General features: G+C 32.8%; 2 protein-coding genes across 2 annotated transcripts in view; both read left to right on the forward strand.

Moving 5' to 3' along the window:
- LOC112459494 (mucin-17) overlaps nucleotides 1-4,572 on the forward strand; it is a 53,617-nt gene extending 49,045 nt beyond the window's left edge. Inside the window, exons 7-9 of the mRNA XM_025023607.1 lie at nucleotides 2,969-3,243; nucleotides 3,565-3,879; nucleotides 4,128-4,572. Coding sequence (XP_024879375.1) covers nucleotides 2,969-3,243; nucleotides 3,565-3,879; nucleotides 4,128-4,181 — 644 coding nt within the window. The 3' untranslated portion in view covers nucleotides 4,182-4,572. The remainder of the gene's footprint in view (nucleotides 1-2,968; nucleotides 3,244-3,564; nucleotides 3,880-4,127) is intronic.
- Nucleotides 4,573-8,251: 3,679 nt separating this feature from the next.
- Nucleotides 8,252-25,036, forward strand: LOC112459495 (uncharacterized ABC transporter ATP-binding protein/permease YOL075C-like). Its single transcript, XM_025023608.1, has 22 exons — nucleotides 8,252-8,952; nucleotides 11,709-11,826; nucleotides 13,052-13,235; nucleotides 15,370-15,515; nucleotides 15,603-15,841; nucleotides 15,937-16,196; nucleotides 16,515-16,683; nucleotides 17,085-17,341; nucleotides 17,555-17,709; nucleotides 17,875-18,063; nucleotides 18,433-18,440; nucleotides 19,435-19,605; nucleotides 20,676-20,986; nucleotides 21,188-21,361; nucleotides 21,662-21,872; nucleotides 22,397-22,504; nucleotides 22,918-23,054; nucleotides 23,139-23,307; nucleotides 23,578-23,678; nucleotides 23,818-23,973; nucleotides 24,287-24,405; nucleotides 24,637-25,036. The coding sequence occupies exons 1-22, from the start codon at nucleotides 8,823-8,825 to the stop codon at nucleotides 24,860-24,862; spliced, it is 3,738 nt and encodes a 1,245-aa protein (XP_024879376.1). The 5' UTR covers nucleotides 8,252-8,822; the 3' UTR covers nucleotides 24,863-25,036.
- The last annotated feature ends 1,628 nt before the right edge of the window (nucleotides 25,037-26,664 follow it).

Here is a 26,664-nt window from a genome sequence, read left to right on the forward strand (position 1 = left end):
TGTTAAAGGCGTTTACGACGTGAGAAACATAAAACCTTAAACCCGAGCTCGAATTCGAGCATAATTTACACCTAGGTTCCTGAATTACGGGTTCACATTTCCGCGTAATGTGAATTAATTAATTTGCAAATCAATAGCGAGCAACACGTCGAGTGAAAAATAAATCCGATCTACCTATACTCCGTTTTACTTTTATGTGGACCATGGGAGAATTGCATAATTATCTATCTATGTCATTAGGATAATAAGTGTTTATATGCGAGATCAGATTACGTCAGCCACGTCATCACAGTGAATGCTAAAGTGTTAAAGAGTAGCAAAGCGTTTTTGCGGTTGTGGGAAAGGAATATTACGTAACACGCATCGCCACGGGAAAGTGAGTGCATTGTATCGCGCAAGCTGGGAACTCAGATGCGGAAGCGTTAAGAATTGTTTACGGAATATAACTAGTTCATTTTCTGTAGCCTCAAAAGCTTCACAAAACGGAGTCAAAGAGGTCTAATCATCTCGCGTGCACAAGGTTACGAGAATACATTTGTCCTGAAATATATACGTACGCTTCTCGTACATTTTAAAGGATTAGAAATCCCTGAAAAGCAGACGAGCTTCGCAATTTCATAAAGAGATTAAAGAAATTAAAATGATGATTTTTTATACATTCCCTCTCTAAAATATATGATGAAATATATTGTACATAGGATGACCAACCATCCCGAATTTTTCCGATCGGAACATTCCGATTTTCAGCTTTCATTAAAAGCATCCCAAAAGAACCGTAGACGGGACGTTATTTACCCCGATTTTTCATATAACAAAATAAATAATATAAAATATAATAATAGATCGCATTAAAATTCAGGTCCGTTGAATTGAAAACATAATACTCAGCCAATCTGCAGTGATGGTGGAAAGGCTTTTCTTTGGTAGAAATAAAACGCGGACCATACGCATATACATATATAAGCAAGAGAACCGCATGTATGTACTGTTTTTTCTGCGCGATAATGATTATTTATATTAGAAAATATAAGAAAATTGACAAATGATCAAATGAATCACAACAGTTCTCTTCAAGAAACAGTAAATAAGTTTCATTATAACAAAATATCATAAACGTAATTGCGTTATAATTATCTCACAATTCAAAAAATTGAATTTTTTTCCTCTCTTCTGAAAAATGTGAATTTTTTAGTTGTGACAGTATTCCTCTCGGGATGCGTTAATATTACAAGGTATTTTTTAATCTGATGTACCAATAAAAATGTCCTGATTTTTTTAAATTGATATCCCGAAATTGGCTGATCGAGAATTGGTCTAAAAAGATACTAATGATACAATAATTCACATAGAAAATTTTTTCGCAGCGCACGCTTTGGGCGATCTATGATATATATAATTTCTAGACATAATTCTATTTCAATTCCATCTCCAGTTATAAATTATCTAAAGAAGTTTAAATATTGATACGATTAAGTTTAAGGATAGCTTTCAATAATGTTGTCTTAAAATAAAAAAGGTAAAAAATGTTTTGAATCACATAAAGGTGTTAGAAAATCGCCTTTCTAAAATTCTTTCAGTTTACCTTTCACCAATATATATTTCTTTAGTTCGAGAGTACAATGTTTTATTTTAACTGTATAACTTTATTGAGATAGTTACTGATTTTTGAACTATCTCGCATCAATATTAATTAAATTCATCTTAGTAAAACGCACCGCAATTGTTTAGTTCACGAAATAATTTCGATAGCGGCAATCTGCAATAAAAGTAATACTCGAAGAAAAACCTGCGCACACGCGTAATCTCTTTCATTGCATAAATCGCAGGAGGATGTCGCGAATGTGTTATGTGTGCACGATGCCGTAACGATTTACGCGACGAACAATTTTATCCAATAAAGTCAAGATGCGCGACGACTGAGCAATTTTCAATTTATTGCTTGGGAAATTTTTCTATAATTTATTGTCCTACAATATATTTTCGTACAAGAAACAAAAGGCCAGAGGAAAAAGTGTAGAAACACGCAAGAGAATCGTGCTTCTTTTTCTTCTCCCAAGTATCATCTCCTGCGGCGCCCGGCAACAATCCCCATTTATCTCGTATGCGTTAAGACGCGCTTCCGTGTGGGATTCGACGTGGCAACGGACCAGATTTCTATTAGGAACGAATCGATCGATGAATAAGCGTACCCGAGCATATCGCTTCCGCCTTTGGATTGCTTTATATCGCGGATACAATCGAGCCGGCATTCGTATACGCTTCCACCTTGTATATACACCACCGTATACAACGTGTATAGCGTACATCTTGCAATTACGGAGCGTGCAGGCATTAATGCGCGCCGAATGTGGTCGATGGAACGCAGCCTGACGTGTAATTAATTTCGCTCCACTGTCGATAAAGTCGCGTAATACTCCGGAAACACAATTGCACGTCTGAATAGAGCGTGATTGGTCGCGCACGACAATTATCTATAAAAAAAATTCTGCCGTTCTTAAAAATATAATATCATTAATTAAGATTGCTTTATGTGAACGTCCCGTAATGTTAGATTAATCGTAGCCAATGAACGAGTGAGTTTTAATTTAAAATGCTCAAATAAAAGATGCGAGATAAATTACATTTTTTTGATATCTACAGACACGTTAGGTTGAAGTTTCCGGTAAAGTAAAGAAAAGTAATTTCGTGTTTTAATTGATAATTTTATGAGTAACGTGTTATATATTAGGTTCCCAGTCAAAATGTCTCTCCTAAATAAATGATCTCATATTAATATTAACATTAGTGATTAAATATTAGTAATTATAAATTGAAGAGAAAAATAAAGCAGTTAATTCCTCATTTTCTTATTTTTAGACACAACGTATTGAAACTCGATAAAGAAGAAAAAGATGTTTAGTTTTACTGTTAGAAGATATCTAGAAATAATTACAGATACTCTTGGATGTGATTTAAAAACGCACGTCTTTTTCTCAGGGGCCTAAGAACGCCACAAAGTACTATATCGCGTGCCAAGCGCCAATCGAGTCGACCGTTACCGACTTTTGGCGAATGATCTGGGAGCAACAGTGCAAGGTGATTATCATGCTGACCGATCTCGTCGAGAACGAAGTGGAGAAGTGTACAGAATACATTCCACCTTCGGAGGTAACGGACTGTCATCGGCTTTACGGTGACTTCCAAGTCACCCTGAAAAAGCGGGAAGCCAAGGAGAAATACGCTATCTCTACACTTCATCTGAAGGTAAAGAACATTCCTAGTTACGAACCACTTGGTGATAAACCTCTTTGGAATCTAATCACTAACGTGTATTATTTTATGAACTCAATTATTAATTATATTTTCTCAATATTATTATTAAATTTTCTTCGCTTCAGTTTAATTATAATTAAATATCGAATACAAAGTAAATAATGTTCTTAATGAAATTCAAAGTATAATATACCGCAAGAGAGATCTCTGTGAAAATGATTCAATTATAACTCCAGCGGTAGCTGTATAGCAGTTCAAATATTCAAAGATAATCTTTTCAAACGGCAGCAATTAATTAAATATGTTTTGCAGAACCTGGAGAACAATACGTTCCGAGAGGTATTCCACATCTGGTACCTATGGCCGGTGAGTGGCGTCCAATCAGACGGTACAGGCCTAATAGCGGTGCTCCTTGAGGCGAGAGCACTCCAGCGAGGTGGCCCTGGGCCCATCGTGGTCCATTGTAGTCCTGGCACAGGCCGCACTGGCACGTTAATAGCCCTCGACCTAGGAATTAGACAATATGAAATTACGAGGACCGTGGATGTGCCGAGGGTCGTTTACACCATCAGGAGAGACCGGGCTGGCGCAGTTCAGACCAAGGAGCAATATGCTTTCATATACAAGGTGATGCTCGATGCTATCAATCGCTACACGAGAACACGTGTCTTGCTAAAATAGAATGCGCGTATTCCTCAAACCTAATTTAACCACACGAATTTAATAATTTGTTTGATAGCCTATTTTTTTTAAGTATAAAAAGTAAAATTTATAAGAAATAAAATTATAGAGTTTTTATCAAATTTAGATAGAATATATATAACACCGTTTTAAAGTTGTCACCGTAGTCTAAAATAAAACTTTCTGTTTTACAGGCACTAAACTTGTACGCGACAAAACTCGCCGGCGGCGTATTAGAGTCAACGTGAAGCAGAAGTTCTGCGAAGATCTGCAAAAATGGACGTCAATTGACGAGGGTCGGTTGTTTGGTTAGCGAATAGTGTGTGCATGCGAAAATGAAAGGATCTTTATCCAAAAAAGGTTTTCGCACGGACAGATAGCTGTGCAGGTTGCTGGCTGAAGAAAATCAACTACGAAGATGCCAAATGTCGTCTGATTTAAGGACAGAGGTATTCTAATATTACTCTTTAGAAAAAGAAAACACAGAACTTTGTCGAAGTTATAGACAAAATGGTGATCACGAAATAAATACAAAACAGGGTGTATGTGTATTTTGTTAGAACGCTGAATGTTACGTAATGATACGTCGATCGGATTGTGAAGATTGTTGGAAGAATTAAACGTTATATATGCCTAAGGTAGAGCGTGAAATTAATTTGTGATATGTGAACTCTTAGATTACTTGTAAGTTTACTGATATTGACACAATTCATTTCGTTGCTGATTTGTGATTGGCGCAGAATTTTAAGGATTCTCAAGAATTTCTCTTATTAAAAAAGAAAATAAGTTTTCGCTACTTTTCATAAGTAGACCAACGTCGGATAATTTAGATATATTTAAATTGTATTTGCGTACGTATACTATTTTTTTAATTAGAATTTGTTTGCATAACAAGAATAAAATATATAAATAAAATAAAAATTACTTTAAAAAATTAATTAAAATCTAATTTTACGATTATTTAATCGATGTTTAAAGAGAGAAATCTTTTTTCAAATTCCCTAAACAAAGGTATTATTTTTGGGCATCCCTAAGATTATAATAAGATATTATGTTGATATTATTCGCGTGCCTGCGCGCTCGGTGTGACTCGCAATGTATATGTGGAATATCGAAGACCAAAACTGGAGGAGAGACGAGTTTGGTTGGAATTTTTATATTGAGATTAATAAATTTTCTTATTTTTAAATAATTTTATATGAATGTGATGCGTTTAAGTCGTCTTCAAAAAATTTGGGAATATTTTTAAGTAATTTGAGAATTATTTAAAATAACATCCCAAATTATTGATTAACGTCGTTTTAAAGAAGTTTTAAACTCCTGTTTAAAAATAAACTTTTAAGGCAAATTTTATGAAAATTTTGTAAAGAATATAATTGGATATTGTGTATAGTAGTTTGAGATTTAACGTATACATTTGTTTATAAACTTCCAAATTTCTATTACTTAATATTTTTAACGTTAAAAGTTTTATTCTATAATAAAACGCACACCCTGTTTTAAAAGACGCTTCTTGATAGCAAATGCAATTTGAAGATCTCAACTCATTTGAAGAAAAAAAAGAACTTTTTTTATCTGCATGTGTCGCTACTGTTCATATAAAAAAATGATGACATTTTAGGAAACAAAGTTTGAATTTTACTCTTGTCGTCGAAAAAATAGAAATTTTTAATATTTTGATTTGAATCAGGTAAAGACGATAAAGAGATATTTTTCAAACGTGCATGCAAAAATAAAAATAAAAATTGATTAGTACAGAGTTGTGTATTAAATATCATGTATATCTTCGTAATTGTAAAAGGTGTATCTTATAAAATAATTATCTTATATGATAATTATATAATAATTATCATTGGTAACGCAACAGTTACTTTTGTAATAATGCCCAGGCAGAATGATTTCTGATTTTTTTCTCAAATCAGATATTTTATTGTTGTTATTGTTATTATTGTTGTTATCATTGTACAGAATATATCTCAATTCCGTGGCACGTCGCTCTCTATAATTGTAAATATGTAGCATGTGAACGATTATTCCGACAATTGCGTTGATTAATCGACTTGAGAGATTTTATTTATACATAGGAACTGTTAATCATCGATTTCTAGGCCGAGAAATACCATGCGTTCTTTTCCTGGCGAGCCTAATTGTACGGACTTAAAGCAAATGTCCGTCCATAAGTGCAATGTACCAAGTGTATTTAAAGATTAGTATAGTTATGTTAGTTATTACTAAAGAAGTTTAGTCTGGATTATAATCCCTAGTAATAATTAGGACGAGACATGACGGAATCGACTTTAATTTTTCGAATGCAAGTGAATTATTAAGCGATTAATTGACAATCCAGTGAATTTTATTTACCTGAGTTTATTGGAAATTAATTTTAATTGTTCGACTCTTCGGTGATGCTAAAGGATGTTTTACGTAGGCCACAATTTTAATTTGGACATTTAATTTAATAAATGAGTGTTTAGATGTCATTCGTGTTCATGGTCAATTGCTGTGTTCACAAAAAGAAGCATGAAAATATCTTTTAATATTACAATATAAAAACATCACAGTTAATTTCTAACGTGATCAAGTGTGTAGTAAAACTCATAAGTCAGATTTATAGAGAGAGATACATTTTTACGTCTTTCAAATATTACATATACAAATGACGAATTGTATGAATAATATAATTGTATTATCTATTATTATATGAATAATGATACCGCGATATTGCTAATTAGTTTATGACGGCCGTGTCTGCGATTGTGTATTGTGATTTATAACTGCAATTATCGACTGATGTGAAAATAAAAGTAATAGTTATGTAAAAATGCCCGATAACGTTGCAATATTGATGAATTATGGAAATATGAAAATTAATAGGCTAGCATCACGTTGTATCTAGAGTCAAAGGACATAACAGGATTTACAAGTGATATTTATCTAACAGCAAATCCTTTTAAGGATATATACATATCTTGGACCACGATATGGTAGAAAATATTGCGATAATATTACGAAAACTATCGGAATTTTATGTATACAATATTTATCGGTATATACCAAGCCAAGTCGAGGATGTAAGCTTACAATCATAAGCTTATATTTTCAGATCATAAACTTATGTTTCCAAATATACAAATTATATTCAATCAATAAGTTTATTATTAAATAATAAAATGTCTGAATAAATAATGTTATATTGTAATTATACATATATGCATGCTCCAGACGTGATTGTAAGATATGAAATAGACGCAGTGTATATAATCATCTAATTGTAAGTTTTATCTACAAAAATAGAGTTCATGTTATTATGGGAAAACCAGATTTTTTGCACTTTATACTATACAAAGTATTACTTTATTACTAAAAAACATGAAATAGAGGCAGTATATAATTACATTTTATCTATAAAACTTTATCGCGGGAAAACCCAGACTTCCTACGTACCTTATATTATTTAAAATATTATTTTATTATATTTCTGAAAAATATTGACAATTGTGCAGATTAAAACAAAAATCATCTTATTGTGTTTTACTAACGTTTAAATTTAGACACTTCGTACGTGCGACTAAAATTTGGTAACATAATATTTATAATTGTTATTGGATCGATTATTCTATTAAGTATTTATTATTATCCTACTTGGTAACTATATACAGTAAAATATTTTTAACTCAATAATCTTACTGCAAATTTCTTTTTGTGAATGTATGACGTATATTTAAAAAAGCACGGAAAGGTTCTAATGCACATAGGCCGTATACTATCCAATCCAAAATTTTTATTTTCTGATTATAACTTTTATGATCATATTTAAATCTGAACTTATATATATTTTGATACTCTAAACATTTGAAACAATCTTTCATATATAGATATTGTATTACTAAAAGTTGTAGTTTAAGTATTGAAAAAGCTTATATTTAAATATTACATGATATTAAAAAAAGAAAAATTTTGGATCGGTCAGCATATTATACGATAATCGAATCACAAGCCGCCGCGCAGTCAATAAGTCGGCCGTTCTTATCAATTGCTTTCATTGCATTTTCATTTTTTCTCCCATTGCAAGATAATTTTTTCTTCTTACGATACGTGTGTGTCACGTGATCAGAAGCGAACAATCAATCGAACGAGAATTAAATTATCTCTTGTTCTTCCGCGGAATCTCGCCGCGGTATATGATTCATTGTCGCAGAACCGTATACGCGTTGCATGGTGCTGAATAAAAGATTACCCCCTCTCCCTTCAAATTCCTTAATATAGAATCTCATTTAATACGCTCCACGTTTTCGCTCGAAACAGAGAAGTCAGCGTAGCCGAGCTGTCACGTGCGATCATTCTCCCGACAATAGTAAATCGTAAATCTTATCTCTCTCTCGGTGAGAGCGCGTCCTGATAACGCGGATTCACACCGAGCGTGTTGGACTTTGAAACATCGATTTCGCGATCGTCGTTCAGCTGACAAAAGGGAGGGCTTGCTTTAGTCGTGCGCGTTCGAACGCCAAGGAACGACGTGTCGCGAACGCGAGACGCGAGAGTGAATATTCTCGCTTTGTCGCGGGCGCGCGACGCGGCGCCGCGCCGTGGCGTTCGGCGTGTGTACATACGCGCGCGCTCACGCGCGGATAAGGACGCGCGCAGAATCGAACCCTGGCGAAGTTGTGCGCTAGTCGATCCGGCCCGCGAGGAGAAAACCGCGCGCGGAATAAAGCGCGCGCGTGCGGAATCGAATGTGGTGAAGTTGCGTGTTTGCCCAGTCGATCGGGCAAAAGGAAAGCGCGCGGAAGAAATGTGAAACGCGCTCACGCGCGGCGAAAACTCAACGCGAGGGGATTGCCGACGAGAAAGGCGTGACGCCGATCGAACGAACGTATCTGGCTACAGTGATGATGGGAGCTGCAGAAAGGTCGCGAGATCCGCAACAGTGTGCGCCGGACAACGTGCAGATCGACCGTTCGCTCTATCTGCTCTTTGAGGATATATCGTACAGCGTACGGAAAGGGATTTTGACAAAGGGTAAATAAAGCGACGTAAAATAATAGTAAAAATAATATTTAATAAGTATTTATGACATACATAACGTAATTCGATCAGATATAAACATCAAGAAAAGGAGAGCGTATTATAATTATATTACATAAGTATAATAAATATAGGGTTTCTGTTTCTAATATTATATGAAAAATATTCTATGTTAAAATTAATGTTTTGTTACGCATGTGATTAACTCTGGTTTTGACAATACAGCTTTTCGTGTAAAAGCATAAATTTGTAGAGATAGCTGTGTGTAAATGTTGTTTCAATATAGTATAATAATATATAGAATAAATAATGATTAAAGAATAATTATTACAAATTACTGTTATAATGAGAGTAATTTTTATTAAACGTTTGAAACATAGTAAGTAAGAGTTTATTATAACGTTTACTAAAATTGTTGTTTTTAAGTGAGAATAACGGAATGGAAAATCAATTTTATTCTTATTTTATATAAATATGAAAATTAAGATAAGAGCTCGTCGTTTAGAAAACGAATACCTATTCTCAGAACACAGACACGCCAATGGTAGCTGAGAATACTTTGAAATCGATAAGATATACGCGAGTTGCTATTTGACTTCGTTTCAAAGTGTAGCAAGATAATGATATATATTGCATTGCTCTTATGAGATTGGTGTCCGGTTGTTGCTGGAATATCATTTATCTAGATATATCTATCTCTAGAAGATCTAGCAATTCTTAGATAACCGAGATAAATTTATATATATATTATCGAAACATGTGCTATATATATGTGTTATATATATTCGTATATATGTATATATATGTATATATATTCAAATATTTGTAACGTTAATAGTAGTTATTAAAACAGATATCGCAATATATCAGAACTAATAAATTTATACTTCTTAACTGCACTGTATATTTGCAATTTAAACATTTATAGTCGCTGCAGATAATATATAACTTTAATGACAGCGAACATCTGTTTCGTATTATAAGTACAAAGACCAATTATTTCAAGCGTGTAAATTGAATAATTATGATGCGGATAACATAGAGTCATAAATTCTTGTTAGATATCAACACAACTGACGAACAAACGGATCCTCCTTCTCGATTTTGATGGGCTTTAAATATGTGGTAAAGATCAAAATAAGAGACACATGTTTTTTTACAAGTGCTTTTAACCACATGAAGGGGATACGCTCTTTCGTAAAAATCGACTCTGATATTTCTAAACGTATATTATCGAAACGATAAGAGTGATAAGACATATGCAAAATTATTTTAAATAAAACAATTTTTCATAATATCAATATATGTATCAAAGATTATTAACGTCTTGACGATTAATCTGACCAAAAAACCAATGGTCGAATTGTCATGACGATTATATAACCCATTGTAGTCGATTACATGAATTTTAAAATTTTTATTGTTTCAAAAGTATTTTATAAATTTTTAGATTTTCCGAAAATGTCTTGAAAATGTTTTTTTAAAGTACCTTTATTATTCACTACTTTTTTCGAAAAAAGATTTAAAATGTCTTTATTATCACACAAGAAAAGTTTATTGATTTCGACTTCAATTGACAAAATAATAAATTGAAACGTTGCTACGTTTCGACCCCTCGACCAAGCAGATTGCTTAATAAGGATCCGATCCGAGGGGTCGAAACGTAGCAACGTTTCAATTTCTTTTGCCAATTGAGGTCGAAATCAATAAACTTTTCTTGTTTAATTATTGTTGGCGGAACAAACCATTTTATTTCTGTTTTTATAATCACATTGTTTATTTAAAGACAAATTCAATCGTATTCAACCATACATAAATTATTTTCAAAAAATTAAAAAAAAATGAGCTAGAAATGAAAAAACTTACTTATACGCAATTTTATTTATTTCTTGACAACAGTTTTTTAATATTTTTTTTAAGAATTAATATTTCTCTGGAAAGATAAAATCGTTAGTTTGAATAATTTTGTTATATAATGTAACATACATTAATAAATGTATTGACGTAGTAGCAAACACAATAAGTAAGTATAATTTTAAACGCGATTTTTTACAAGATGGATGACGCTATAAAATTGGTTACATAAAAAAATTCACTCTATCAATAGCTATTGTTCACTGCGAGTTAATAACAAATTTTGTATTAATAAATATTAATAAAGTTCTTATGTAAATTTTACTGTTACAGAATTTGTAAAAAAATTTTTGATATTTCATGTACAATTTGATCAAATATCGAAGACAAAGTATTAAATTTATCATTAATAATTAATAAATCATAAACAATGAAGCTAGACTTCGATTCGAAATGTTGATGCTTTTACTTCCTAAAGGCTTATCAGTCTCTGATTAAATTGATTGCAAATCAAATATTAAGTATAAAACAAGAAGAACACAAAGAGATATGTTCAACGAATTTTTAACACACAATTTTACACGAAGAAATCATTAGAAAATCTGTTATTTTTAATTTAAGTTAAATTATAAAATACGTGAACATGTTATTATGATGTCTTCCTTTAGCACTGTTATCTCGTAGTATTATTATTCCTTGCATATGTTACGGCAGCGGCAACATGCCGCATGTTCTTACCTGTGAAACTTTCACTTCGGTGGCAATTTGTTTGGATTGTAATTAGGACATTGATTGCATTCCGTTTACGCGAATTTGACATGTTCCATCATGTATATCAAACAACGTTACTTACTAAACATTTCTTTTGTAGAATAATTATGCAATTTGTTTTGTAGAGAGGAAAAAATTGTTGAACGATCTTCATGGCGACTTTCGACCGGGCGAGCTCACAGCTATTATGGGTCTTTCGGGCGCTGGGAAATCTACATTAATGGACATCCTGGCAGGTTTCACGTTAGTATATATGACTAGTGGTACACTCTGGTCAATTTTATCTCCTGGGCGGAGAAAAAGCCGCATAATTGCCAGTTCGTAAATTTTTTTTTACCTGAAGCGTGCAAGAGAATAATACAAATTCAGGCGTTTACTATCGGCTATTTTAAGAGATCTACATCAAGATAATTTTTAATTGAAATTTACGAATATAAAATTTGTAACATTTTTTTCTTGGTCTCTCGTGTAATATATCGGATTTGCTGCATAATTTAATAACGCGCCCGCACATGACCCACACAAGAAGAATATTAGTATCAGAATTAAGCAGAAAACCACCAAACACCAAGCAATTGAAAGTAATGAAAGATCTTGTTTCATTAATAAAAATTATGAAATAGAAAATATATTACGTTGAGGTAAAATTATAATATTCCATTTATGATCTGCTTAGATTTTTTCTCGGACGGATCTGTTCATTTTTCAAAAGTGTTTTGTGAATTGAAGATTTTACTGACCCTATTCCAAATATTAACTGGAATGTTCATCAAGATACTCTCCGAAACGAGAGTATCTTGATTCATTCGATCGATAACCGCTCGGAAAATAGCCTTGAATTTAGATATCATATACTGATAATCTTCATTGTCAGCTTTGATTAGCGAGATTTCTTTGCTCTGTGGAATCTTTTCCTGGATTGCGAATTGTTATATCAATGCTAGGATCGAGCTTTACTTACTCATATTTGAGCTCGCTCGTTCTTACACAGAATTGTGTGGACATAATTGGTGCAAAGTTACGGTATACGCGCACGAATATTTTTATCTACACGTCAATATCAGTATCCATTCGCTCTTTAGATGCACCTGGCACGATGCATCGCGATATCACACAAATATATAAGTGTGAGTTTTTAATCTTATCTTCTTCGCACTCTTATCTTCTTGCGCATCCTTATCTGCTTCTTTTTTTGAACGTGGCCCGATTTTGAACTGGTGATTGATTGGCGAATTTTTCTAGGACGCATACCAAATATTGGCAATTAATTGTTTATTAATTATAACGTATACATACTTGCTAATGAGAGAACAGTGGGCTAATTAGTTACAATCGTTTATCTATACTCGCAAATAGGCATATTTTGACACAGATTACCTACATATTGATTGTGTGTAATGATAAGAAGAAATTAGATAGTATCAATACAGAACAGTGATATATAAATTAACGACACATCGCATTTCAGAACTACCTCAGTCACCGGCAAGATCATGGTAAATGGACGGGAACGAAATATATCGGAGTTTCGTAAATTATCTGCCTACATAATGCAGGACGATAATCTGCAATCACTTTTAACAGTGCAGGAAGCTATGGTCATCGCTGCCGATCTCAAACTCGGATTGAATAACCATGAGAAATTACAGAAGGTAGATATTACTGACACGCTACTGTGTACATAATTCTTCGGGGACTGAGGGAACTAAATAAAATGTCTTACATGACAGATAAACAGAATCATTTCCGGTATATAAGTAATTTATTGTGTTAAGAAATGACAATTTTTCCACGTACCAACAATTATTTTCGAGTCGTTATTTTGTGACGCTTTGGTTCTCCTCTTGAACAATTATTATTTACATTTCCAAGATCTGCATCTGTTAAATAAGTTATAACCTGTTAAATAAGCTATAATATATGTCTTATTAGTCCAAGTGATCTAAATCTCTCTTTTATTAAACACAATATTTTATAATCTGTGTAGAATGAATTGAATAACAGCGTGATAAAAACATTAATTTAATGACGTACAACAAATCGATCGGAAATGCTAATGGAAATCTGATAATAAAAATTAGCATACGAGTATTATATTTGCAAATTTATTCAAAACTAGCATAGATTCAGATGCGTATCTAGGATTCCTCGCGTCTGTGACAAAGAGCTGTATCGGCGACGCTTCCCTCCTAGAAAAAAATAACATCTGATTTAATGTATAAACATTTTATTACTTATATAAATTTATGAAAGTTACAATTTTATTTTTCCTTGCCTCGGCTAAAGCGAATTCGTCTATTATTGCATCTACATTTATGTGTGAAACCACACTTGTTTTTCTATTAATAATGATGCAAGTCTGATTAACCTTTCTTGATTCATCGCAGAACGGAGATAATTCTTCATTAACTTGAGCTTGCTAAACTGCGTTCGCAAGACGCTACAGTCACTGGTACAGTTACATAAATTCGAAGTGCATGCAGTCTTGATGTTTGGATAAATGTCATCTAGGGAGTATTCTTGAATACATTTTAATAAATACAGGGGAGTTACTGATTCTAATTCCTCGATCAGCTCTTGTACTTGTGCTTTGAACACTTCTAATTCGGGCACAAGTGACCGACCATTAGACGTAGACAAAGTGGAACTTGTCTACGTCTAATGAATAGTGAAGTCCGAAGTCAGCACTTTTTTTCAGCTCTCATTCAAACTCAGATTCTTCAAGCTATTTCCAGAGAAAAAAAGAGATTCGATGATATCGTGACTTTATTTCCGTTAACATTCTATCATAAACTATATTTATTTCTCTTCTAAAGCTCGCTGCTCAAGAGAGAGATAAGGGTTTTCGTCGGATGGACTGTCATGAAACCTTTTGACTTTCTTTTCAGCCTCACGTCAGAAAAGTCGTCTTCCAATCCCATTTCTAATTTTTTCTGGTAAACATTATAGCTGGTTCCGTTCCCTCATCTCGCACTTTCTGCAACGATCCTGCGAGACTCTTTATCGTTTTGTTTGCTACATCTAGAGAAAACACTCTTGTTTTAAAGAGACTGGTTAACTTTGTCGATGCAACTCAGTATTCTTTCCCATATTAGAAGAAGGCACAGAAATCTAAAGTCTATTTGTCTGATCAAAGTTTGAGCTTCAAAAGATGTTTCATCATTATATAATTTCTGCGATCTGTCTTAAAAAAAAAACAGAACTTACTTTACTGACTTTTTAAAGACACTAACTGCTCTTTGTTTGGTTGACCACTTCGTATCACTGTGACTTTTCAAAGTAACTTTAAATTTGCCCATTAAAACTTGTCATCTAAGAGGCGTTTCAATTTATATTTCCTAAAAATTTCGTTTACGCTTTTATTATTCTCCTTTTATATTCGACTTACGTTCCGATTTTTATTTTCACCAGGAGTTCGATTCTTGAATTCATTCGCAAGAGAAACGTTGCAAGTTGATTAGTTAATGGGCCTGCGCCCAGTTTCACCAACCCCTGAATACGCCTCTGCATGGATTTTGCGCAACTTAAAAAGTTTTGATTGATCATTTCATAAAGAATATTTGTAATATATATTTGTGTTAGTAATATATTTAATAAAAATATTTCAAGAGTTGAAAAATTTGTGTATCATGAATCAAATAAATTATGCATGCTTTATCTGCTTTATTATAATAAAGTAATTAAGTTTAATAGATCTCGATAAATACAGATTATATATTTAATGATGTTATAACGACTTTTTACTAGAATGCGAGTTTAATGAGTAAAAATTAATTGTTGTGACAGATCGACGAAATATTAGTAGTGATGGGGCTCGATGAGTCTCGTTATGTGATTACTGACAAACTTAGCGGAGGAGAAAGAAAAAGACTCGCCATTGCACTTGAACTGATCAGCGATCCACCAGTCATGTTTCTTGATGAACCTACGAGGTAGATATTACATGATTTTCTTGATGAAAGCCTATGCTTCTTTTCTTGTCACGTACCTGGTTATACAACTTTAATTAATCTTCTTAGCGGTTTAGACAGCACTTCTTCAAAGCAGTGCATAGCACTTTTAAAGCAATTAGCGCAAAAAGGACATACCATAATCTGCACGATTCATCAACCGAGCGCGATCCTTTTCAACATGCTGGATCATCTTTACGTGATTGCTGACGGCAATTGTGTTTACACGGGCAGCACGCAAAATTTGGTGCCGTATCTAAACAGTATAGGATTACACTGTCCAACGCATTACGATCCTGTTGATTTCTGTAATTATTCATCTTTTATCGTTTCAAAGCAGACAAATCACTCGCTTAATACACAAAAATCTAGGTGACACGAATTTAAAGCTCCTGTTCCGTAGTGATGGAAATATGCAACGGCGATTACGGTCCTCACACATCCAAGCTGGTGGAGTCAATTGAGAATGGTAGGAATGATGTATGGAGGTCGACGAATACCCATTACTTGAACAAAAGCAAAGAAAGTATTAAATTGCAACAGATGACTATGAGATTGTATTCCTTCGAAACGGAATTCAACACTCCATATTACACTGCCAACTCCTGGAGACAACTTTGTGTTCTTATCAAAAGAAACGCAATTAGATTATTTCGCGATAAGGTAATATTACATTACGAATATTATTCATAAGACACGTTTTACCGTGCTAGAGAGAATTTACTCTCTCTCTCTCTCTTTCTCTCTTTCTCTCTTTCTCTCTTCCTTTTTCATATAAGTATCGGGAAAAAAATGTCTAATTATATAAATGTTTCAGTTAACTTATATTACAATATAATTTACTTTATTGTATCAATAGTATTAATATTAAAGATTAAAAATTCTTTTAAATTTAAATTTTTATTTATTTTGTGTAAATTTAATTTATTTGTAATAATATTTATTTATTTTATCTTTACTATTTTATTTATTTCTGTGTAGGTCTTCGCACTTTTACGGATTACAATGCATTGTGCGATTGCTTTGATTGTCGGCACATTATATTTTAAAATCGGTCAAGACGCTGCTTTCGTTTTAGACAATTTTAGTCTATCGTATTACAACATCATGTTTCTCGTGTACAGTGCGTTTAGCGCTACAATGGTCACAAGTATGTCTATTACATTTGGCGAAATCTAATCTCATTATGTGTATAATGCAACATACATAATGTGTAACAATGGCTGTGTTTCAAAATTCACTACCAGCGCTGGATATATAGTAAATGTAACGTATACTATAGATTTTCAGCGCTGGCAATGAATTTTGAAACACAGCCAATATAAATTAATGTATTGTATGTAACATAAATGCGTGATAACAACTCATTGAATATGGCTTATAAATTACATGAATGGAAAAACAATAGAATTTTATAAGCAAACAATTAAGATGTAAAAACTGATATCAAAATCAATGCGTCAATATGTTATATTTAATTTTATTGACAATTTTATGGCCTGACAGATTCTCTGAAATACAACGCCGTTATATTTTTTCCTGTTTTCGCAGTTCCTTTGGAATTACCAATACTCAAACGCGAGCACTTCAATCGTTGGTACAAACTACGATCGTACTATTTAGCGGGCAAATTGGCCGATTTTTTAGTCCAACTTATTGCCACGTTTGTCTATACCGTTATAGTGTATTACATGAGCGATCAGCTTCCTGAAGGCAGAAGATTTGGATTGTACATGCTCATGTGCTTCGTTGCCAGCCTGGTTGGTCAAACCATTGGATTTATCATGGGGTGTTCGCTAAAAGTCCAAGTTTGTATTAATCTATTTAATCTAATTTAATATGTTATTTTAAAATATTTCAAATTATATCAAATTATTTCAAATTTATATTAATGATTATATATTATCTGTTGTCTCTTCTTATTTTAAGAGGATCGAAAAAGGCATGACTGGAATTGAAGATTTTAAACTAATACAATTCGTCTAATCACAACTTGTAAATTGGCAATTGCTTTCTTTTAGGATAGCGTCATTTTTGGGCCGTTTGCAATTATGCCATTCTTTTTGCTCAGTGGTTTCTTCGTAAATATTAAAGACGTGAAGCCCTACTTACATTGGCTGTTTAAAATGTCGTTCTTTAAATATGCTTTCGAGGGAGTATTGATGGCGATTTACGGGTAAGACTCTCATCTTTTGACAATGCATTTATTCTAAATTTTGCGAGTATAAATATTAAAAGAAATTATTATTTAAGAATAATTCAGCTACATTTATTTAATTTCTCGCTTTGTCTTTCCTCTTCTCTATACCACAAAATCTAAAAGAAATATTTATAATTGTAGGTACGATCGGGCGAAACTGAAGTGTTCGGCGGATTATTGCCATTTCGTTAGTCCTAAAAAATTGCTCATGGAATTGGGCTTCGAGAATATAAATTATTGGTTTAATATAATAATATTAATATCAGTGTGTATTGTTTTGGACATTGTAGCATATATTATATTAAACGCAAGGATCAGGAGACGCATATAGCACACCTTGAGATAAAACTTCGTACAGTTTTTACAATTACATGCGTGTCAGTCGGGTAAATAAACCACAGCGGGTTCACCTGTTAAGATTAACTTATTTCTTTTGATCTATATGTGATGATGACATATTTATCTATAACATGCAATTTGCACTTGCTTAACTATAACATACTATAATATACATTTGTAATATATGTCGAAAATTTATAATATTGCTAGATAATATTTTATCAACTGTTCCAGTTGATAAAATAAAATATGTGCGCTTTTAGTTTGATAAATCTAATTATAATATATTTCAGTTATCCTTACTATTTATTATCATTGATATAATTTCAGTTCAAACTTACCATGACATTTTCGTTCAAGCTATGTACGTGAGTTTTTATCTTAAAACAGACATTAACTTTTCTTATCATGTTACCTCTCTGTTATAAACAAAATGTTATAAATGTTATAAATGTCTGTAGTTATAAACAAAATGATTAAATAAAACAAAAACCAAAAAATTGTTGTTTTATAGAACAAAGTCAAGAAACTTTTTGCGCACAAATGTTATTTAACAAAGAACTGAGAAGTACAAAAAGCGACAAAATTAACACTAAAAGGAAAATAATATAAATAAATGCGATATATCTGTCCTGGACATTAGATGTTAATACAAGTCAATATGTTCTTTTTTTTTGCGAACAATCAGTTCGTCAAAGTGCGCGTTTAAGTTGCGATATTTTCATAATTTATACAACCGCGCTTTACTATTAATGCAACATGTAAAGATACTAAATATAGCTCAATGCCATTTCGTAAAAAAATTTTTGTTTTATTATTTAATATAAAACTTACTATACATAGTTATATAAATATACATGTACGTATAGTATATACATACGCATAATACTTTACATATGTTATATATACACATCACACATAATGGCACTGCTATGCTTAATGTAAAAAATGAAGTCATATTACATAAAGGACCAAGGGTCATAACGCAATCAAGATACGGGAGAGTGATCTTACATCATCTAGAGTCTTAGACGCTGCAGACTGACTCAGTAAACAAATAAACATTCAACGTGCTCGATAGTTATACAACGTAGTGAGAACTTGAGCGATATAAAACAGGTTCGCAGGTGACTTATTCATTCATTGGCCTTGTGAAAGTGACCGAGGCTATATCCTTCTGCTATACTTGCAGTAGTACGAGATCAGTCAACGCATGAAGTCGTAGCACGACGCTATGCCGACCGCGTACGATTAATAAAGAATTCGATGATCATCGCGTATCACGCATCTCGTATGCCCAGTACGCAAACGCCGGTTCTTCAATTAATCAGTTGACGGCGGACGGCTGCTGATTTTACGAAGTGTTCGGCAAGATGCTGGAAGCGAACGACGCAGCGAAAATGCTGGACAACGACTCCTGCAAGATCAGTTTGCAGGAGTCGGAAAAATTGCTGAAACCCGGAAAATCGTGGAACTCGCAGATGTGCATCGAATTCAGCGATCTCTGTTATTCGGCTCGTCGCAACCGCAAAGGCAAGAACATTTCATCGTCTCACATATTTGTGAAAGTCGGGATTTTCTTGCGTTCTCAATATCCTGACACACAATTTACTCGTTACACTTCGTGATATCTTGAGACAGCTTTAGGTAGCTGTGTACAAAATAACTGATCTAATCATTCGATTGAAATAGCAAGGTGCGGGTTAAACGAGTTTTTGTTCTCATTATAAAGCTTATTATTAATTACTTATCGCAATATAAAACGATTATCTTGAAAATCTCCGGAGTGTTCTAAAATTAATTATCTCATTAGGATAAATTCGTAATAAAAATACAAATCGTGTATTGTTTGCTCTAATTTTAAAATTAAAAATTTTCAAGTCTAAGAAACTAATAAAATATACTAAGGATTTCTTAGAGATTACATTCGAATATTAATTGCTCCAAACTCTCTCCACTGACTGCGGTTTACCGTATATTATTCATGATACATATATTCATATATATAACATATATAACATATTATATATGTCGATGGGTGTAACATATTTCAAAAATTATCTATTTGACAACCGATAGCGACAGCAGATACATCGCGTTTCGGATTTTGGCTAAAATTATCTCATTTACTAATTTAGGACTTAGTTATCCTGAAAATCTATGAATATGATTTATAAAACGCAGTTATAGGTGTATTGCGTATATGCATTATTGTCTTGGAAAATTGTTTGATTTAAAGAAGCAGGTTTTGAAGGTTACACAGCTTCATTTGTAATTATAATTTAGATTAATTAACGCGCATGTCTTTCCAATTCCTATCAGAAAATTACCTAACACTTATCAGTTTCGCAATTAAATGTGTAACATGCAATTATATATGTGCGTATCAGTGCACATCAACATATAATATAATTGCAAGAATTTGAGATAATTATAAAACGAAATATATGTGCATGTATAATATAATGCTTCGAGTTTTTCTAGACAAATCTCTGTGTGATTTTTTTGGATCTTAGTGCGATTTTAATGTAAATGTGACACGCAATTAGATCGCGTTTTCCACGTGTTGTCTAAATATGGTTAAAGAGGTATGCTTACTGTAGGGACCGAGAAAACGATCCTGCGTAATGTAACGGGGCACTTTGAATCGGGAAAACTCACAGTAATAATCGGCCCTTCTGGCGCGGGAAAGACCACCCTGCTGAAAGTGGCGTCGGGCGAACGACTGACCGACGTTAAGGGCATTGTCACCATAAACGGCGTTGAACGGGACAGGGAAATGTTCCGCAAACAGGTGCGCTACGTGCCGCAACAATTCGATCTGTTGCCGTTTCTCACGACAAGAGAGACTCTCTATATAGCAGCTCGGCTGAAACTCGACGTTAATCAGGACGAACAAGCGATTCGCTTAATTGTAAGTAAAATATAAATACAAAAGAAACGCTCCAACCCCGCTGTGCATAAAATGTATTATTAAATAATAATAACATACATATAATAATTATATATAAAAATATATTTTATATATCATTATTTCTACTATATAATAAGCTTGCTGTGGCGAACAAAAAAGTTATATATAAATTGATGCACCATCAGATATTATTTCCGTCAGGTGAACAATATCGCGGAGAGTCTCAGCTTGCCAAATTGCCTGGATACATTGGCGAAAAAATTAAGCGGTGGCGAACGAAAGAGACTCTCCATCGGCGTGGAAATGATCACCAAGCCATCCGTTCTCTTATTAGACGAGCCAACAAGCGGTGTCGACAGTGCGGCGTCTAATCAGGTATGATGATATACATATAAATATATTAATGCAGATTACATCAATAGCGATTGTTTTACAAAAACATTCGCTATTAGTCGACAAAAATCAATATTTACTTCTTGTATTCTACTAAAAAAGCGCAAAATATTCCAGCAATATCGTAGTAACGTTGCAACATTCCTGAGACGTAGCTGGAATATTATTATATAGTATTGTGATCGAGAATAATAAACATTTCTGATTATTATATTTTGTTCTGCGATATCATTAAGGCGTTCTTAATGCGACGCATATATCCATACGATTTCCATTGAATAGCTCGTTAACATGCTGCACGGTATGGCGAGAGAGAACTGCACTGTGGTTTGTGCAATACATCAACCCAGCAGTCAGATGATTTCGCTCTTCGATGACATTATGGTACTTAACCAAGGCAGAAGTATGTACTGTGGTCCAAAGAACGAGATCTTAAATACGTACAGCATCGCCGGGTTCACGTGTCCCATCTTCTACAACATAGCAGAATTCGGTAACGTCGACTCTATCGATCCGACTTAATAAGTAAATTATAAAAAAGCAGGAGAATTAGAAAAAGAGTATTAACATAAAATATTTTAGAGCTGTGCGCATTTTTCTTATATTTCTTAGATCTTTTCTTATTAATCTTGCATAGCAGTTAAATTTATTAAAAAAATAGAGTAACAAACAGACTTCCTTAAGACAGATGTGTTCTTAAAAAAAAGTATTCAAAAAGTTTACCTTGCATAAACTGAAATATTCTCGATATCTCGAAAAACATCAAGATTGTAAAACTTGATATAAATACAATTCTCAATATATTATGTGCAAATACAAAGAAAAATGCTCACATTAGTTGTTTAATTTGATGTAGTATTGCTTATTACATGAATTGTGGCTTTATCACTTTTCAATGTTACACAACAATTTTACTACACAATATTTATGATATTAAATCATTTAAAGCATATTATTAATTTGAAAAAAATGGAGAACAATCCACATGTAATATTGATTGTGTTTTCCTGATTGCAGTACTTGAGGTAATAACAGAGCAAAGAGGTGGAGATTTAGAGAATTTATACAAGATCTGTCGCGATGAATACGAAAAGTCGAGATCGCGCAACAAACCTAATGAAAATGGTAAATATGATGTTACAATTAATAAAGTTATTAAACGGTTATATATTTAAACGTTTCTTAATTATCTCGAACTTTTGTTAATTCATAATAATTCATTAATAATTCATTAACAATTATTTTAATAACTTATACTAATGTATTACATACAATGTTTTTTCCATCTTGCTTCGCGATGATTGGATAATAAAAGCGTGAATATTTTATCTAACGAGAATATGCACAATATTCTTTATTTTTAGAAATATTAGATCAGGCATTGAGTATCTCTAAACTTCGAGGACTATATCTCTTTTGCGTATGATATAAAATTAATGTTATTCGAAAAGCATAAATATATAAAGCGAGACAATTCAAAATTATGAGAAATAATTTTTCAGTTACTAATAACTCTCAATAATTGAATTTTTTTATAGAAACGTCTGATTCTAACCAGAAATGTGAAACAGGCGACATAGATACGTCCACAAATAATATAATACCAAAAAAGTCAACATGGCAACAGCAAAAGATTTTATTTTTAAGATCTTTAATTTGCATCAAGCGAGATATTGTGAGTAAAAACTATCGACAGTTATATTCGAACAATTTGGTTAAAAAATCAAAATGCTATTATTTTGTGTGATTGATCTTTCAGGCCTTGACAAAATTAAGATTTGCGGGGCACATCGCAAATGGCCTGTTTTTTGGAGCAGTTTTCTATAATTTTGGTGACGACGCGGAGAAAGTGCTCAGTAATACCGCTTGCTTATTTATCTCTGTGTTATTTTTATTCTTCGCAAATTCTATGCCTGCAGTATTAATGTGTAAGTGACACAGATTTTTCTAACAATATTTCATACTTCTGCATATTTTTCTACGTATATATAAATATAATGGATAATTTATGTGATTTTGTTAGCAAATAACTAAATTACATATATTATACTATTACTATCTTTTTGGTAATTCTAAAAGACTAAAAGAAGAATAAAATCAATTTCTTTGACGGTACTTTCAATTTTCTGCGTTTAAAATTATGATAAATACGTTTCATGATTTTCATAAATAGCTGTACCATGTTAATCTGATTGTAGTTCCCACAGAAGCGACAGTATTTCTGCAGGAATATTTAAATAACTGGTATTCTTTGAGGGCTTACTATAGCGTAAAGATACTAACGGATCTCCCGTTACAAGTATGTTTTAATGCAGTATTATTTGTATTATTACTAATTATTACTAATTATTTCTTTCAGACATGAAGTTCTGGCTAAATATCACCTAAATATATTGTCATTGGTTTTGAAATCAATTAAAAATTTGTCTAATTTCTAGATACTTTGCGCCTCATCTTTTTTGCTTATATTATATTATATGACAGGGCAGCCAATGGAATATATTAGAATTCTACAGATGTGGAGCGTTGGCCTGCTAATTACAATTATTGGACAAACGGCCGGGATGCTTACAGGCGCAGCTTTTGGCACTAAGGTATTTCAGCTGTGGTATTTTTTTATTATTTGAATTAATATTTACACTATTAGAAAAGCTATAAAAAAGGCTACAATAAGTCAACATTACATACTTATTACAATATTATATCGGAAAATATCACGGCTATAATTAGGTATTTGTAATAGTAAAATAAGTTAATAAATCATTAGATGATTTATTTATAACAATAAATAATTTTTCAGTTTATATACGTATATATTGAGCAGCTTAAACCATTCAAATTTTAAATTGATTGTTATTTAATATGTATGAACAGATAATGCAGCTGACCAAGTATAATTTCTTTCAGTCAGGTTTCTTCTTAATACCGGTAGTCAGTACACCATTAGTGCTGTTCGCCGGATATTTCTTGAAATTTAGAGATATATCGGTATACTTACAGCCTTTATGCGCTACGAGCTTTTACAGGTACAGACAATTTAATTATACTATATAGCGATTACTAATATTAAAAATTTTTTGCATTTAAACTTATTATTACTACATGATGTTTTCCATATGAAACGTTTTTTATAATAATTTATAATGGCTATTTATAAACAGTTGTTCTTGCTTCCTATTTGTAGAAACACTATTTTATTGTATTTCCAATTTGCCTTATTTTTTCAGTAAATTTGAGAAATGTAAATTTTATTGTAGATACACATTCGAAGGAATGATGCAGGCGGTTTATCTTAATCGATCGAATCTGTCATGCTCGGAAATCTACTGTTACTTGCGTTCACCAAACAAGATTCTCTCGATGATGGATATGCCAACAGTACCATTTTACGTTATTCTGATAGTACTTAGCTTTTGGATACTCTGTTTACACATAATCACCTATGCAGTACTTTGTTGGAAAATTTATTTTGCAAGAAAGTAACGTGTTAATACTTATCTTAAACAAGAAAGTATTATCTAAGTATGTCTCAAACAAAAAATTAATGATTTAGCACATTTTCTCTGTAACAGTAGGTAGAATGTTAAGAGAGACAATAGGATTATAAATGTAAAAAATTGTATAAATTTTTTGTACCTAAATATATAACACAATCAGCGTAAACGCCGGTTTCTCAGTTAATCAATTCATGACCTTCTGTAAGCCTATTGAAGTTCAAATGTGAACTGCGCGCTGCGCTCCCCTCCACCGCCCCTTAAGCTTTCACATTGCGCACACAATTCACGCTGTCTCACCAGTCAAATGGAAAATAGATCTTGAATATTCCTATAGTAAAGCCTTGTGCACGATGCTAGAACTGTGTCAGAGTTTAGGTTTAAGCCAATGAAACTGCTAATTTTCTGTAAGAGCTGCAAGTTGATTGGCTTAAACCAAAACTCGGACGCAGTTCTAACATCGTGGACACAAGGCTTAACACAAGCTTCATTGAAATTCATTTTTAACAAGAAGTTGGCAGTATCATTCATTGAAAAGAGGCGAGTGTTATCATTAAATAAAAAAGAAGAAGAAGAATTAATTAATTGACGGCGGACGGCCGCTAATTTTACTTAGTGTTCGGCAAGATGCTGGAAGCGAACGACGCAGCGAAAATGCTGGACGACGACTCCTGCAAGATCAGTTTGCAGGAGTCGGAAAAATTGCTAGAACCCGGAAAATCGTGGAACTCGCAGATGTGCATCGAATTCAGCGATCTCTGTTATTCGGTTCGCCGCAAACGCAAAGGCAAGAACATTTCATCATCGTCCAACATATTTTATGACAGTTGCGTTTTTCCTGCGTTCTCGATATTCTGACCCAATTTACTCGTATTACGCTTCGTGATATCTTCAGACAGCTTTAGATAGCTGTGTTTTAAAAAATACTGATCTAATCATTCGATTGATAATATAGCAACGTAAGCGCACGTCATTACATTGCGATACATATATGTTACACAAATATAATACGTATATGTTGTGTTGTGTCGATTTGGGCGATAAACACATCCGTCTGATAATTTCTAGAATTTACATATTGATATGTTTATTAAATTCGCCCAATCGTAAATTCGCGCGTAAATCATCATTTTTAATGTTGTGAGTTTTCAGCGCACAAATATCATCTATATGTCGCAACATTTTAACTGAAATTTAATCATAAAATAAATGCAGCTTAATATTTTAAAATGTGATGTACGTACACCATTACGTACTATTGTTTAACCCTAGAATCCATGTATCATTTTTTTGACCTTCTAATCCATGACTGGGGGCAATATCGACCCCACGCTTTATTTGATCGTAAAACCGGTCCTACAGAAATAAAGGGCCTTTAAACCTATATGAATTTCTTCGTTTTTTAATAACGAAGAGAATGGTATACGGTAAATTTAATTTTACTCAAGTTTAGTTAGTGAAAAAACCATTTAAAGACCGAAAAATGCAGAAAATCAGCAAAAACCTCTTTTTTTAAAGTTTGCCTAGGGTCGAAATCGACCCCTCTCATGGATTCTAGGGTTAAGCTAAGTGCAAAAATATTAGCAAAGTGAGAAGACATTAAAACTTGTTCAGCAATCTGTTTTTAAAACTTATAGAGATTCGGCATCCCTGCGCCACTGAACTTACATCCGGTTCTAGTCGTTTATCTCCAGTTATGTTATGAGTTAAATTAAAAAAAAAACTGACACAGTTAATTTAAAGCTTAAACCAAGATTTAGATTCTAATTTCGTAATAAAATAAATAATAAA

This window comes from Temnothorax curvispinosus, unplaced genomic scaffold (genome assembly GCF_003070985.1).
Source record: "Temnothorax curvispinosus isolate PA1 unplaced genomic scaffold, ASM307098v1 QBEX01009885.1, whole genome shotgun sequence".
Taxonomy (NCBI): Eukaryota; Metazoa; Arthropoda; class Insecta; order Hymenoptera; family Formicidae; genus Temnothorax; species Temnothorax curvispinosus.